Raw genomic sequence first — 13,589 nt, forward strand, 5'->3', positions numbered from 1 at the left:
TGATCCTTTTCTCTCCTAAGCTTCATCATCCTTAATTTTTTTTCCTTTCCACACACAGCAGCCACCGTAGAAAACCTGCTAGACTTGGAAAACGTAACCAAACCCCCTTTGACCATGAACACAAATTCTGTGTGCTTGGACAGCAGCATCTTTGGGCCCCCTTCATCAGAAAACAATAATGTGTGGGTAAGTATGTGTCAGAAGACTCGGGGAGCTTGGCAAAGGTCTCGTTTAGTAAGTGCGTGCATCATATCCAGCTCTAACATGGCTTGTTTGATTTTGGCTTGGCGTGTTGTTGAGATCATATTGTTGCAGTTTGCCTCGGATGGATTACGACATAGCTTGTTGTACAGTCTTAATCAATTGTGCTTTATTCAATAAACTGTAATTAAAATAATCCATAGCTTTGCACAATAGGTAAATCAGACTAGTAACTTGCTATTGAGTTACAGGGCGTCTTTCTGAAAGACCTTTTCCATTTGCTGCTGGAATGGAAGCCAAATTGCCTGTCTTTGTGGATCTGGAGATCTACGGCATGTTTTATTGTCCCCCTAGGCTGCTCCATCAAGTTGAGGCACATTTCCTGCCTCCTCTGCACTTTGTTTTACAGCTCAGAAATCCCAGCCTTCTCTGATTAAAGAAAAGAAAGTGGCTTCATTTTTCAGGGTTATTTTTTTCCTCCCAGTAATATAGCAAGTCAGGTGTAGGGAGGGATCAGGATATGACACCGCACTGTTGTACAGTTGTGGAACCACCGCCCTTTTCCAGACCTGTGGTAGCCTAGAGCTGTGCATCAGCTCAGGAATGGGCTAAGGCAGCCTTTCTTAACCTTTTGACCCTGGAGGACCCTTGAAATCTTTTTCAGGCCTCGGGGAACCCCTGCACGTTCAGGCTCAGATCTAGGCCTCAAATTACAAAATTATTCTGTTTGTTTCATGGGTAGGCCTGTCTATAAGCATGAACAGTGTTCTTAAACTAAAAATAAAGAATGAAACTTATCTCTTTAATGCGAAGTTGCCCGAATTTGCAGTATTTTTTAAAATAAATTGTGATCTCCCAGGGAACCCTGAGTGACCTCTTGTGGAACCCGAGGGTGCCACGGAACCCTGGATGAGAAACCCTGGGCTAAGGTTATCCCTCTAGCCCTCTGTTGGTCACTACTCCCTTGGCAGACTGCCTAACAGACTGCCTCTCCTCCTTTTTCCATCTGATTCTTCAGTATTTTCCCATTTCTCCATCAATGGTCAAGTCCAAATAGCTTCCTGTATACTTACATCCTTTCTTTTCTTTGCTTGTTTGGATATCTACCTTGTATATGGTGGGGAAAGGCAGGATCATGCATCGAATACATAAAAGAGTAGTTCAGAAGTATGCTTTTCATGCTGGGCCATGTCCTGAGTTTCAGGGTGCTGCTTACTCGGGGGCTTAAGGGCAGGGGAGTAGAACCGGAGGCTTTCTCCTTATGGCAAAGAGGCAACTTCCTGTGAGCACCAACCAGCATGACTAAGGAGGGGAGAAGCTAGTTGTAGTTCGGGAGCTCCTTGAGGAATGTAGGTCCCCCCACCTCTCCTATAGTCTCTGCATGGTTGCTGCTTTCAATTTCTCAGCACTGGTTAACTGGTAGACTAGAGGGGTCAAAAGCACACGGAAGTGGGGAGGGATTTTCTAGGCAACCTGATCTGTGTTATCAGGGAATCCAGAACTAAGGGCATCTCCTGCAAGGAATCTGAAGAACTTCAACAAAGAATAGCACGCCTCTCATCTTTTGTGACTTGATTGTTGGAATCATTCAGAGTTAGAAGGGACCACCCAGGCCTTCAAGACCAACCCCTGCTCAATGCAGGTAGACAAGGAAACCATCCAAAACAGGTGGCTACCTTGACTCCATCTGAACACATCCAGCAAAAGGCAGCCAAGCACTTCTCTGGGCAGCTGGTTCCACTGTCCAGCTGCTTACATCATTAGCAGTTTTATCTCACCCTGCATTGGAATCTGCCTGCCTTAGCGTGGTGCCACTGCAGAAGAGAGGTCAACCATCCCCTGAGGACCTTTGGCAACCTTCCGTAAAGTTGCTTTGTAGCTTTCAGCCCCATGCCATGCGCGGGAGTGCTGGAGCTAGCAGATGGCTTCTCCACCCCATCCTCCCCAACTTACGTGGGAAACAAGCAGGTGGACAGAAGATGGTGGGAGAGGTCCAGATTTACCACGTCAGACACCTTGACCGCAGGCCTAATACACTGTGTTGTCCTGTTGTCCTCTAACAAAGAAGTATGGGCTACTGACCTCTGAGCCAGCTAGTAAAAATCTACAAATGTTTTAAGACATAATTTCATGGATATTTCCCCTCCCTTTTTAAGAAGGAATTGCAAATACAATAGAAAAGACACCTGCTTAAGTCTGTGTGATATCTGAATAATGTTCATTTCAGTTGGATTTATAATTTTATTTCTCCCCTTCCTTTTCTTTTTATAACAAAGGCAATGGACGATGAACTGGATGAAGCATTTTCAAGGTAATTATGATCATTTCTTCCAGGAGCATCTTTCGGCAAGGGCTTGGCCAAGAAACAGATTTGATTAATGTTCTTTCCCTTTCCCTAAGCTAAACTGTCAACAGCAGCCCAACCCGTCAGTGGTGGTCTGTTTGGCTAATTGAACAAGGGATTCAGCTGCTTGGATAAGTCAAATATTTTGATAGCTTCTTAGGGCAGGAGCTAATTTGTGTATACAGTAGGGGATTAAATCCCTTAAATGCTTCAGCCTCTTGCTGAATGCTTGTCTTTGTGCAAGAAGAATTGGAGGTTGCTGAAGCTGGAAGCCCCCCCCCTCCTAAAATGGAGGGCGACCTGTTTGAGTCTCTGCTTGCATTTCACTTCCCAACCTGCAAGGCAAGGAACTTGGGAGAAAATTCAAGCAGTGGTCACATAGGGAGGGAGGGAGGGAGGGAGGGAGGGAGGAAGGAAGGAAGGAAGGAAGGAAGGAAGGAAGGAAGGAAGGAAGGAAGGAAGGAAGGAAGGAAAAAGTGCACCCTTTTAGGTTCTCTCAGATTCTTTGTCAGGCGAGTTATTGACAAAATGCAAGGAAGAAGCCTATAAAATCCAACAATTGGGCCAGATTTCGAAGGCAGTAGAATTAGAGATGGTAAACAGGATGCATTTTTAGGGTCATTTCACACAGCCTGCAAACAATGGCCTGGAGACACTTTTACCTCATTCCCAGCCAAATAAATACAAATAAATGCCTTCTTGGTGGTGACCCCAAGCTGTTAAGTTCATATTGTTTCGATGACCTTTCGGCTCTCTTGTGGGCAGGGGCTGCTTTGTGATTTGATCTAGTTTTGTAAGGTAATGTTTTATTACAGTTTTTCATTTGAAATCTGAGGGCTCTTATTTAAGTGTTATGGTAAACCATCACCAGAGCTTTTTTTATTTAAATACAAATAAGTTTTAATGGAAACTGGGAAAAGAATCTGGGGCCACCCAGACAAGTGTAACAGAGAAAGCATGATGACTTATTCATCTAACTCCACAATGCTGGTTCATGTACCCACCTCACCTCATCAAAGTTCACAGGATCTAGAGCCAAGCAAGCTGTTTCGGCACCTAAGGTGGAAAACTTCACAAGCTCATCTCCGTCTCTGCCTCCCAACCTGTAAAAATGCAATGAGGAAAGATTCCATAAATAAAGCTTTTATGGACATCCCTTATTAGCTCCTATCCCAAAAACCTTGGCAGCTACCAAGCCAAATACAACCCAACGCAGGAATTTTGAGATTCTGTCCAGGCAATGACCATGTAAGGCTTCCTTGCCCACAAAGGCCTTTGAGTACTTTGACTTACTTTGTCACATACACACACGCAAGGAGGTGCACACACTACATTTTCATGGGGGTATAGCATCGATAGACATCTTTTTTCTCCCCTATGTTTAGGGGGATGAATTGACTGATTGAGATTTTGTGTAAATTGAAATAATACATCAAATACATGACTCTGGGCAGCTTAACAGCAATTAAAAACTGTACAAAAAGGAGCCATATTAAAATCATATATTATAAAACCATACAACACGATCAGCAGCCAAGATACAAGAAGCCACCGCCAACAATCAACACAGCCACTGTACAGGCTCTACCACACATCTGGATCCCCAAGCTCGGTGGCAGAACCACGTAAGTCCTTACGAAAAGCTAGTAGAATTACGGCCAATCTAATCTCCAGGGGGATGATGATCCAAAGGCTGAGTGGGATAGGGAATTGAGGTCGTTAAACTTCAATAACACTATAATCTACTGTCCAGATCTCCAGCCAATATTTCCATTTCCCACATATCCAGCATTTCCATGAAAAGTTTAGGGTGGAACAAAAAAGTGATTGTAAGGAGTGTAAGAGTTGAATTTTCTTTTAAATCTCCTTTGTCCTGAAGTTCTCAGTGATCCCAGCAGACGTGGAATAGCTGTGCCGTTACAAGGCCCACTGCATCCCTGCACTTGTCACATGGCATAATGATATGTGGGAAGTCCTTGGGAGACAGGGCGAAAAGATGCTGCCTGAGGAATGGTCAGATAAGAGATGGCATAGCCCGCAGCTGGATAGTGGGTGGGGCAAGAGGTTCAGAAGGGACCCTCCCTAGTTTCTTGGGCTGTAAATGAGACTTGCAAGATAGATGTCAGCCTTCCCAGGTGGACCAGACAGGAAGCACGACCAGATAGGCTAATTCTACTTCATTGTAAAGCTACATTAACAGAATCTTGCAAGTCTGAAAGTACTTAATTCTCCCACCATCTCCTTTACAGCCCAAGAAACTATGGAGGGTCCCTTCTGAGCCTCTTGCCCCCCCCCCCCATTATCCAGCTGCAGGCTATGCTGTCTCTTATCTGACTCTTCCCTGAGCAGCATCTCCTTGCCCCAACTCCCAAGGTCTTTCCCACATATCATTACACATGGATTTAAGGTTCCTGGTTTCATCTGCAGAGCCCACAGTCGCTGCTGGGAGTGAATAGGGTTTAATGTGGGCGGTGCTGGAGAGAGAAGTTGAGAGCCGGAAGTTCTTAGGGCAGCGATGTCAGTTATGTCCACGATCAACAACTCAATTTCAAGGCCATGAAGGATCTTTTGCAAAGAACCTTTGGCAGTGTGGGAAAGGCAGGAAGCAGCAGCAGCAGGTTTAAACTATTATGGGTATAAGAGGCTAATCAATTGCTTATGGGGCGTCAGCCTGACTTGCAATCCAAACTTTTATCCATCCATGCCGATGCGCTGCGAGACTTGAAGCTGGGGGAGATGATACCTCCTGGCCATACAGATTGCCCCATGGCAGGAAAAATGGACTCATTCCAGGGTGGCATTTCATTTTTGCCACTGCTTCTACTTTTGGCCAGTTTGGCATTTTACCCATGCAATCAAGCCTCTGCCATTGATCTGCAAAGGCTGTGCTAGTACGGGGCTTGCCGGTCCTCAGCCCCACCCTTTACAAAAACCAGCACTTTACCCAGCAGAAGGCAGAGGCAGGCTCCTGGTTATAGAGAGAGCCAGGTGTCACCTGCCTGGAGGTGCCTGATTAAAAGGCTGGGGAGAGAAGCATGATACTCAGAAAGCTGAAAAAATTTCCTCTGTTAAGAAGCTTTTCCTTTGACCCAGAAGGAAAGCAGGCTTTTGCCTAGCAAGCAGATGGGGGCAATGTGTTACAGTTGTAACTGATACACATCCCATAATTTGGGATGATCGTGTGCCCCAAATAAGTGTTTCAAATCGGGTGTACATGTCTGTTTAATTCGATGTGTGTGCTGTTCCTTTCCCAGTCCCCCATCCTGTAATATCACACACCTTTCTGCCTGTAGTATATTATTGTGTGAGTGGTTCCCACGCATCTTTTGGCAAAAGGCAATTTATTTTTTGCAATGCACGCAGAGCACTGGATGCATATGGACATGCCCCAGAGTTGTGTCTTTCCTGGGTCCACTAGGCTGAGAAACTGCTAAAAGATTTTCCAAGTTTTGCCCTTATTTGCCTGCAGGAAAGTGTCCTGTGAGGATAGCCCTTCAGGGCAGGGAAGATGTTCTCAGGGATCCTATTACTGGCTCATGAGAAACACCCAGGCCCTCCATTACTCATGAGGCCATCTGATGGCTTTGAACCAACTGCTCCCTCTGCTGGCCAGCCTTGCTCAGAGGCATTATGAGGGTTTTCAAGAGTATGAAGCAGGCATGAATCCGTTTCTCTCAGTGCCTCATTTTTGTGACTATTTCGTTGTCATCGTTTCTCATTGTGTTACTTTTGTGAAACTGCCGAGTTTGGCTGGTTGGACTTCAGATTTTTTCAGTGTATGTTAAAATGTTGATACCTTTTGGGATGCCTTTTTCCAAAAAGCATTTTAATTCACAATTTGTCTGATGCATTTTTTTTCTGATAGTTTTCCCCAATAGAATCCAGTTGAGTACACCCAACATGCGTGTGTGCCTTTTGGTACTGATTTCCCTAGTAGACATTTTGGTGAATTGGGTTCAAATGCTTTGAGAACTGCAATTTTCAGGGGGTATCGACATTTCGTTCAAGCAGTTGAGCCTCCCAAAGTTTCTCAAGGTAGAACTGGGATTCCTGAGCCAACAAGCATCCATATCAAACACAGTGCCCTAATTCTGTGCCCTCAAGGAGCAGCTCGCATTCTTGTGTATCAAGAGCACTGCAAGAGATCTGGCGAAGCAAGCCACTGGCTGAAGGTGCCTTACAAGAGGGGAAATAACTTGTGGGCCTGCATTCCTGATCTTCGAGCCCAAATGCCTCCCCCTTTTCTGTTTTCCTGGGACCAATGACATTTAAAAAGAAGAGACTGGTTGGGTGAAATTAGACCTTGTGCCTCTGGGTAGCTTGTTGTTCCTCAGTGCTGCACCAGCCCTGGACATGCACTTTGCATCTGGACTACTAACAGTTTATGAGAGCCCACTCTTCTCCATGAATTTAAAGCCTGGGTCATCCACCGCATCTTGTAGTAACCAACCTTAGCATTCTTTTTCTAAACATCCTCTTAAACCCTCTGCCTGAGCGCTTGGAGTTAGGCGAGCAACATTTGCCCTTGGTAACACTGTCATTTATGGTTGGGCTACAGAGAGAGAGGAGATGGGGATGAGAGCATATGGAGGTGGTCAAATGATCTCAGCTACTGTTCACTGCAGAAGACAAGATCGTCTTGGGGGTGGCCTCAAGTTGACGGTGGGTAAACAGCTTTGAATCTAAGCCCCCCAATTTTTTTTTAATTTGCTAGGCTCGTTTTTATATACTTTTAGTTTATTCTGTATACACTGACATGCCTGGGAATGCTTCAGTTACAACGCAATAAAATATAGGATAGGACTCAAGAAGATCATGTTGGGGACATGCTCCCTGCCCATAGAAAAACCAGAGTTTCCAGCCAAGAGCCATCTTAGGCCTTTTTCCTGGTGAGCTACTTCCTTCTTTTCTGTGTGTTTCATTCTGTACACGTAGACATCACTTAACGACCACAGTTGGAACCAGAATTTTGGTTGCTAAGTGAAGCAGTCATTAAACGAATCCAACCCTATTTTATGACCTTTTTGTGGTGGTTGTTAAGTGAATCACCATGGGTGTTAAGCGAACCATGTGGTTGTTAAGCGAATCACACAGTTCCCCATTGATTTTGCTTGCCAGAAGCCAGCCAGGAAGGTCGAAAATGGCGATCACGTGACCACAGGATGCTTTGATGGTCATAAATGCAAACCAGTTGCCAAGCACCCAGATCATGATCACGTGACCACAGGGACACTGCAATGGTTGTAAGTGTGAGGACTGTTCATAAGTTGGTTTTTTCAGCACCGTTGTAAGTCCGAACTGTCACTAAATGAATGGTTGTTAAGCAAGGCCTACCTGTACCTCCTCCTCCTCCTCTTCCTTGGCAAGCCAGCCCTAGCACTTTCCTCCGGGGACATTTCCTCACACACCTGTTGTCTTGCCCTGTCCTTCCAGGCTGGCACAGTCCCGAACCAACCCACAGGTCCTTGACATCAGCCTGACACCTCAAGACATCCAGAGTGCGCAAATCCTCTCGCCGGTCGACTGGGACAAAGTAGATTCCGTGATGGAGACCCAAAAGGATGACCCGCTCTTTGAGTTCTGACATCTTCTTTTGTTGTTTTCCCTTGTTAAGCTCCCCTCCCCACAAGTAAGATAACCCCTAAGAACTTGATGCACTGTATTCTGCTGACTGTAACTGGAAGGGGTTAAAAGCCTTGACTGGGTTCAGGCAGGTGTTGAATTGACCCCCTTCAGCTTTTGACCAAAGCTTAACTCAGCCTTTCCCCCAGCAGTCTTCCAGGTATATTAGGACTATAGCAAGCACATCTGGCAAATACCAGATTGGGAAGGTGGTTTTAGATACTTCGATACAGCTTTTTACTGTATGTGTGACCATTTTTGGTCTTTGCTTTTATGGAGATGACAAGGTGCTCCTTGAGTAGATTTATTCAAGAATCTTTCAAATTTGCATCTATTATGGAAATTTTGTAGCATTGTGTAACTTGACATTATAGCATTGGGCAGCTTCCCCCTTGGGATTGCCTATGATAAGCAATCTTGACAGCTGTGTTTGTGAAGGACGAAGGATCTCCTTTGCAATATCAGAATATTCTAGACATGCCAGCTTTATTTTAGAAGAGCCGGACTGGCTGGAGTGGATTGGATTGGAGAAATAATGTCAGGTTCCCAGGACATTGCTGGCAGTAGCCACCCAGATATTAGACATGGCAAGGCTAAATAAGGATCTTTATTGGATTCAAGAATGGAGCCATTCAAACCATTTGATTGCCCCCGGCCATCATGAGAGAGAGTCTCTACTTACGTCCCTTGTGGTCCAAATCCATCCCTTCTTTTTCCTGCTGCTTCTGCCCCTTAACAGATACCTTGCTGTTGCTCAGCCTTAATACTAGGTAGCAGCTGATTGTTACCTTGAGCAACTCTGGCTTCCAGCTTACCTCCCATAGGTAGGATGCTACAAGCTGTGGATGTTGTCTTATAAAAGATGATAAAAGAAATGATGGCCTTCTCAATGTGAGCCAATAATTCCTGGCATCCTAATCCAGTGGGTGGCACCCATGGCAGCTGAGAGCCCTGGGACCATGGGACGCTGTGATGGTCATAAATGCAAACCAGTTGCCAAGCACCCTAATTGTGATCACATGACCACGGGGATGCTGTGAGAGTCGTAAGTGTGAGGACCGGTTGCAAGTTGTTTTTTCCAGCGCTGTCATAAGTCCAAACTGTCACTAAATGAATGGTTAATAAGCGAGGACTACCTGTATTTCTTTCCAAAGGAACATAAAACAACCCTAAAAATGAGCTTTTCCATCACTGCAGCAAAATGATCAGTGTCATCTCTGTCATGCTGGCAGGGCTGATGAGCAATTTTGCTTTCAGTGTTTTTTTCTTTTTTCCATCTACTATCTAGGAAAATCTCAGCTGCTGGGAACGTAGCTTACCTCTTAGGCCACAGCAGTCCTTGCGTTTCTCCATCTTCTTAAGCCCTTTTTCATTTCTGCTTGATTAATTGGGTTGTGCCCAAGTATTTTAACACATTAACCCTGAAAGATGTCAATCTGGATTTTGAAAGAACAGCCAGAGGGTTGGGGGGGGGGGGGTTGGCTTTAAAGTTCAAAAGAAATGTTAAGTAACCCTCTGTGTCCATGTGTTTCTTCCATCTCTCTCACTGCCTGCCAACTCTCGGAAAAGGTGGTCTCAAATCTGATTTCTCATTTCATATTCTGGATTTAGAAAAGCAAATAATGGGAGAACCAGGATTACTGCCATTAAAAGATTACATTTAACAGTGATTTTGGAGAACTGAATAATCACAGTTTCCCCTGTTGGCGACCTTGTGGGAAATGTACTGAGCCGTAATTGGCTTTTGAAAGGCAAATGTTCCTTTCTGAAAGAACATAAATGCACTTTTTAATATCTCTGTAAATAGTACATCTTGAATCCAAAGTTCTGTTCAGGGGTTGGCAGATAATTGAACTTGAAACCGGACAGTTTGGAATCTTGCCCTTTAGAGATTGATCTAGGCCAGTGTTTCTCAACCTTGGCAACTTTAAAACATGTGGACCAACTCCCAGAATTCCCCAGCCAAAAGCAGGTTGAGGTGGCCTAAATGAAGATACCACTTCAGAGTGTGAGGCGGGAGGAATCCTACTTCTGTGTAGTGTCCATGTTAACAAGCAATTCCTGAAGGGAAATGTCTAGCAGAGAAGTTGCAGCTCCACCTACCTCTTCCTTTGCTAGTTTTCTACTTCAGGTACAAGCCTGAAGTGGCACATATTTTATCATCTCAGATCTCCTTTCTTTGTGTGGTGCAGTCTTAAGAGAAAGCAAATTGTGATCATTCTCAGAATTGTTGAAAGGATGCTGCAAGGAGTTTCATCTCCATGTGAATATATATATATGTGTGTGTGTGTGTGTGTATACATACATACACATGCATGCACACACACACACTCCTCTAAAGTTCTTCAAAATATAAACAAAATATCCATAATATGCCTGTGTATATAGGTAAACATATGCTGTAAAAAGTACTTAACGCTGTTGAGAAAATAAAATTTTTACTTATTTTCCAGTGCATGCGAATGTTAATTGATTTTTTCCTTACTTGGTACTAGAGAACCTGAAACTTTACCAACTAACTAGTAATTAGCAAAAGCCTGGAATCCAGTAGAACATCCTGCCCCTGGAGATTAATTGGCACCTTCGCTCTTGGCTTTTAGGAAGCTTCTGAAAATCTTCCTTTGAGGCCCAGTGGGGAACAATGGCCATTTTTTAATTTATTTTTGATGAATTTTTTATTGATGTCACTGTTTATATGGCAAGATTGCTATTGAGCTTCTGGTACATCACAGTTGTGAGAGGGGGCGGTATAAAAAATGATCCATGAATAAGTAATGGATGAATCAGCTAGCTCTGTATAGTTGGAACTTATACGCTTTGGTGGTTGCTACAAAATTCATCTAAGTCTCTTTAGAAAATCCACTAAGTGAGGATTGCCCAGCTTAGATGGTGGCCCGTACCTTACCCAACCTTAGAAGAAGCTAAGCAGGGTCAGACTTTGGATACAAGGTAATACCAGGGCTGTGGGCTAGACTGGGAAGTTGCAGAAGGTAGCAGCAAACCACTTCCATATTGTTGCAAGAAAAGTATATGGACATAATCACGAGGTCACCAGGGGTCAAGCTTCTACCTTTGTGGTCAGGGATGTGACCTTGGAATTGGTTGAGTTGAGGATATTGGAGGAGAGCCATGTTAGTCTACGGCAATGTTTTTCACTCTTGGTAGCTTTAAGATGTGTGGACTTCAACTCCCAGAATTCCCCAGCCAACATGGCTGGCTGGGGAATTCTGGGAGTTAAAGTCCACACATCTTAAAGTTGCCATGTTTGAAAAACCTTCGTCTATGGCATCCAAGAAACAGGAGGAGTTTGGTAGTACCTTTTCTGACTAACAGATTTGTCATGAGTAAGGATGGTGAGCAGGGGGCTCCCATCCAGACTGTCAAGCTCATGCGTAGCACTGAGGAATTGGTCAGCCATTCCAAGAGACACAGATCGGGACCGCCTTAACCCTTGGGGGTTATATGTCTGGGTTTTTCCCACGCTTCTTCAGTTTGTTAGGATTCTTGTTAAGTACTAGTAATAAATATTAGAGACCAGTTCATTGTCTCAGTGTGTTTCCTGGTTGTTAGGACAAGATTTTAGTAAAAGGCATAAACTTTTGTGAGCTGCAGTTCACTTTATCAGATATATAGATGCACTCTGTTCACCTAAGTTCCAGTATTTAGTAAAATGTGTTGGTCAGAAAAGGTCCCACCAGACTTGGGAGTAATTGAATGAGGGGAAAAGCGGGTTGGGAATGCAGTCTAGCAAGTGTATTTAATGCACTAATCTTGCCCACCAGGCTAACCATGGAAGTGGGGCCTTTGCAAACCAAGGTCCAAACTGAAGGAAATCTAATTCAAGTTACCTCTGCTTGCAGACACACGTAGTATTTTACGGCCCGTAACCCTTTGTTGTATAAGCACCTGGGAAGTAATGTGTCAAGTGCTGTTGTATCTGGTCTGGCCTTCCATTTTGCTCATGTGATTAGCATCTAAAACCCCAACACATTTGCATTGTGTTTTGTATGTATTGGTTATTCTCTTTCCTCTTCTTTGCACACTTAATGGTGGCTGGTTGTCACCTTTAAAGCCCTTCATGGCTTGGGACCGGGTTACCTTAGGACTGTATTCTCCCAGGTGTTTCTACCCCTCCAATCCAGTCTGGCAGGATGGGCATGCTCCGGGTCCCGTCAGCCAAGGAATGTCAGCTGGCAGGGACCAGGAGACGTGTCTTTTCTGCCATGGCACCTGCCCTCTGGAACATCCTCCCTCCTGAGATTAGGATGGCCCTGACCCTTTCGGCTTTTCACAAGGCCTTGAAGACCTGGCTTTGTGCCCAGGCCTGGGGCCCCGAGTGTGCGAAGGGCCCCATTTCATGCTTGTGCTGACACTGATGGATTTTAGTATCTCTTGGCTGTATTAATATTTAATTTTCTGTATCGTTTTAATTGTTTGACTGTTTTTCTATTATTGTTAGCCGCCCAGAGTCACGGGTCTGAGATGGGCAGCTATATAAATTAATTAAATAAATAAATTAGATCCATGTAACAGTCTTCCCTGTAGGCAGATTTCAAGAGGACAACATTGTTTGGACTACAGGTGGGTCTCGATTGGTGCTGATCATAAATCCCATGAAATGGTCGCATTATTTGGATTCACACAATTCGAAGTGATATTTCTATGTTAAAATAGGGTAATTAGTTCCTGCTCAATGGACATAGGCAATGAAAGTTGTTCAGCGTCCATTTTTATATATGTATTAATGAAATATAACAGTAAAAGATTAAAAGAATATACTTACAACTTAAATTTGTTTTTAACCAAGTCACAGAGTAGGTGTAGAAAGCAAAAATTTAAAAAAACTCTAAATACCGTTCCTGTCTTCTAGATAGATCTCATAAATATTTAAAATAAATCAGGTGAACAAAGGACAAGCTGGAGGATGAACCCATATCCTAGGTGTACCTGCTGTCTCCTGTATTCTGCTATAGTTCTTTAAAATGAGCCTCTTCTTTTTTGAACTTACCTTCCTTTTTTCCATTTTGCCCACATGATTAGTGTCTAAAACCCCCACAGCAACTGCACATGTGCTAGGCTTGCATTAACTGAATTTTGGCTCTCATTAAATGCATCCTGGTATCATTGTATAATTTGCACTAAATCAAATATTGCACTAATTTGTACTAATCACAACCTAGCTGTACTCTTTATCTTTCCTACTCCATCCACCCCACTTCCTTTTATAATAAGGTTGCATAAGAGGAAGGAAGAAAAAAAAGGCTTTGTTTTTTTTTTGTTATTGGGAATAATGTGTTTATTACCAGCCTTCTGCAGTAAAGAAACATTCCCACCAAGTGTGAATCTGTTTTCCCACTTCTTCTTCTCCTCTTGTTCTCTTTCAACAGGTGCCGATTTCTTAACAGGCAAAATCAACCAAACC

General features: G+C 43.9%; 1 protein-coding gene across 2 annotated transcripts in view; it reads left to right on the plus strand.

Annotated features, from left to right (window-relative positions):
* The window catches only part of LDLRAP1 (low density lipoprotein receptor adaptor protein 1), a 74,543-nt gene extending 63,919 nt beyond the window's left edge, over positions 1-10,624 (plus strand). The window contains exons 7-9 of one of the 2 annotated variants that reach the window (XM_063311812.1): positions 59-186; positions 2,478-2,512; positions 7,979-10,624. In XM_063311812.1, coding sequence (XP_063167882.1) covers positions 59-186; positions 2,478-2,512; positions 7,979-8,129 — 314 coding nt within the window. In that variant the 3' untranslated portion in view covers positions 8,130-10,624. Of the gene's footprint in view, positions 1-58; positions 841-2,477; positions 2,513-7,978 lie in introns of those variants that run through there. The other variant, XM_063311811.1, reaches the window with a different exon arrangement.
* Positions 10,625-13,589: the final 2,965 nt, after the last annotated feature.

Source organism: Candoia aspera, chromosome 10, assembly GCF_035149785.1.
Source record: "Candoia aspera isolate rCanAsp1 chromosome 10, rCanAsp1.hap2, whole genome shotgun sequence".
NCBI lineage: Eukaryota > Metazoa > Chordata > Lepidosauria > Squamata > Boidae > Candoia > Candoia aspera.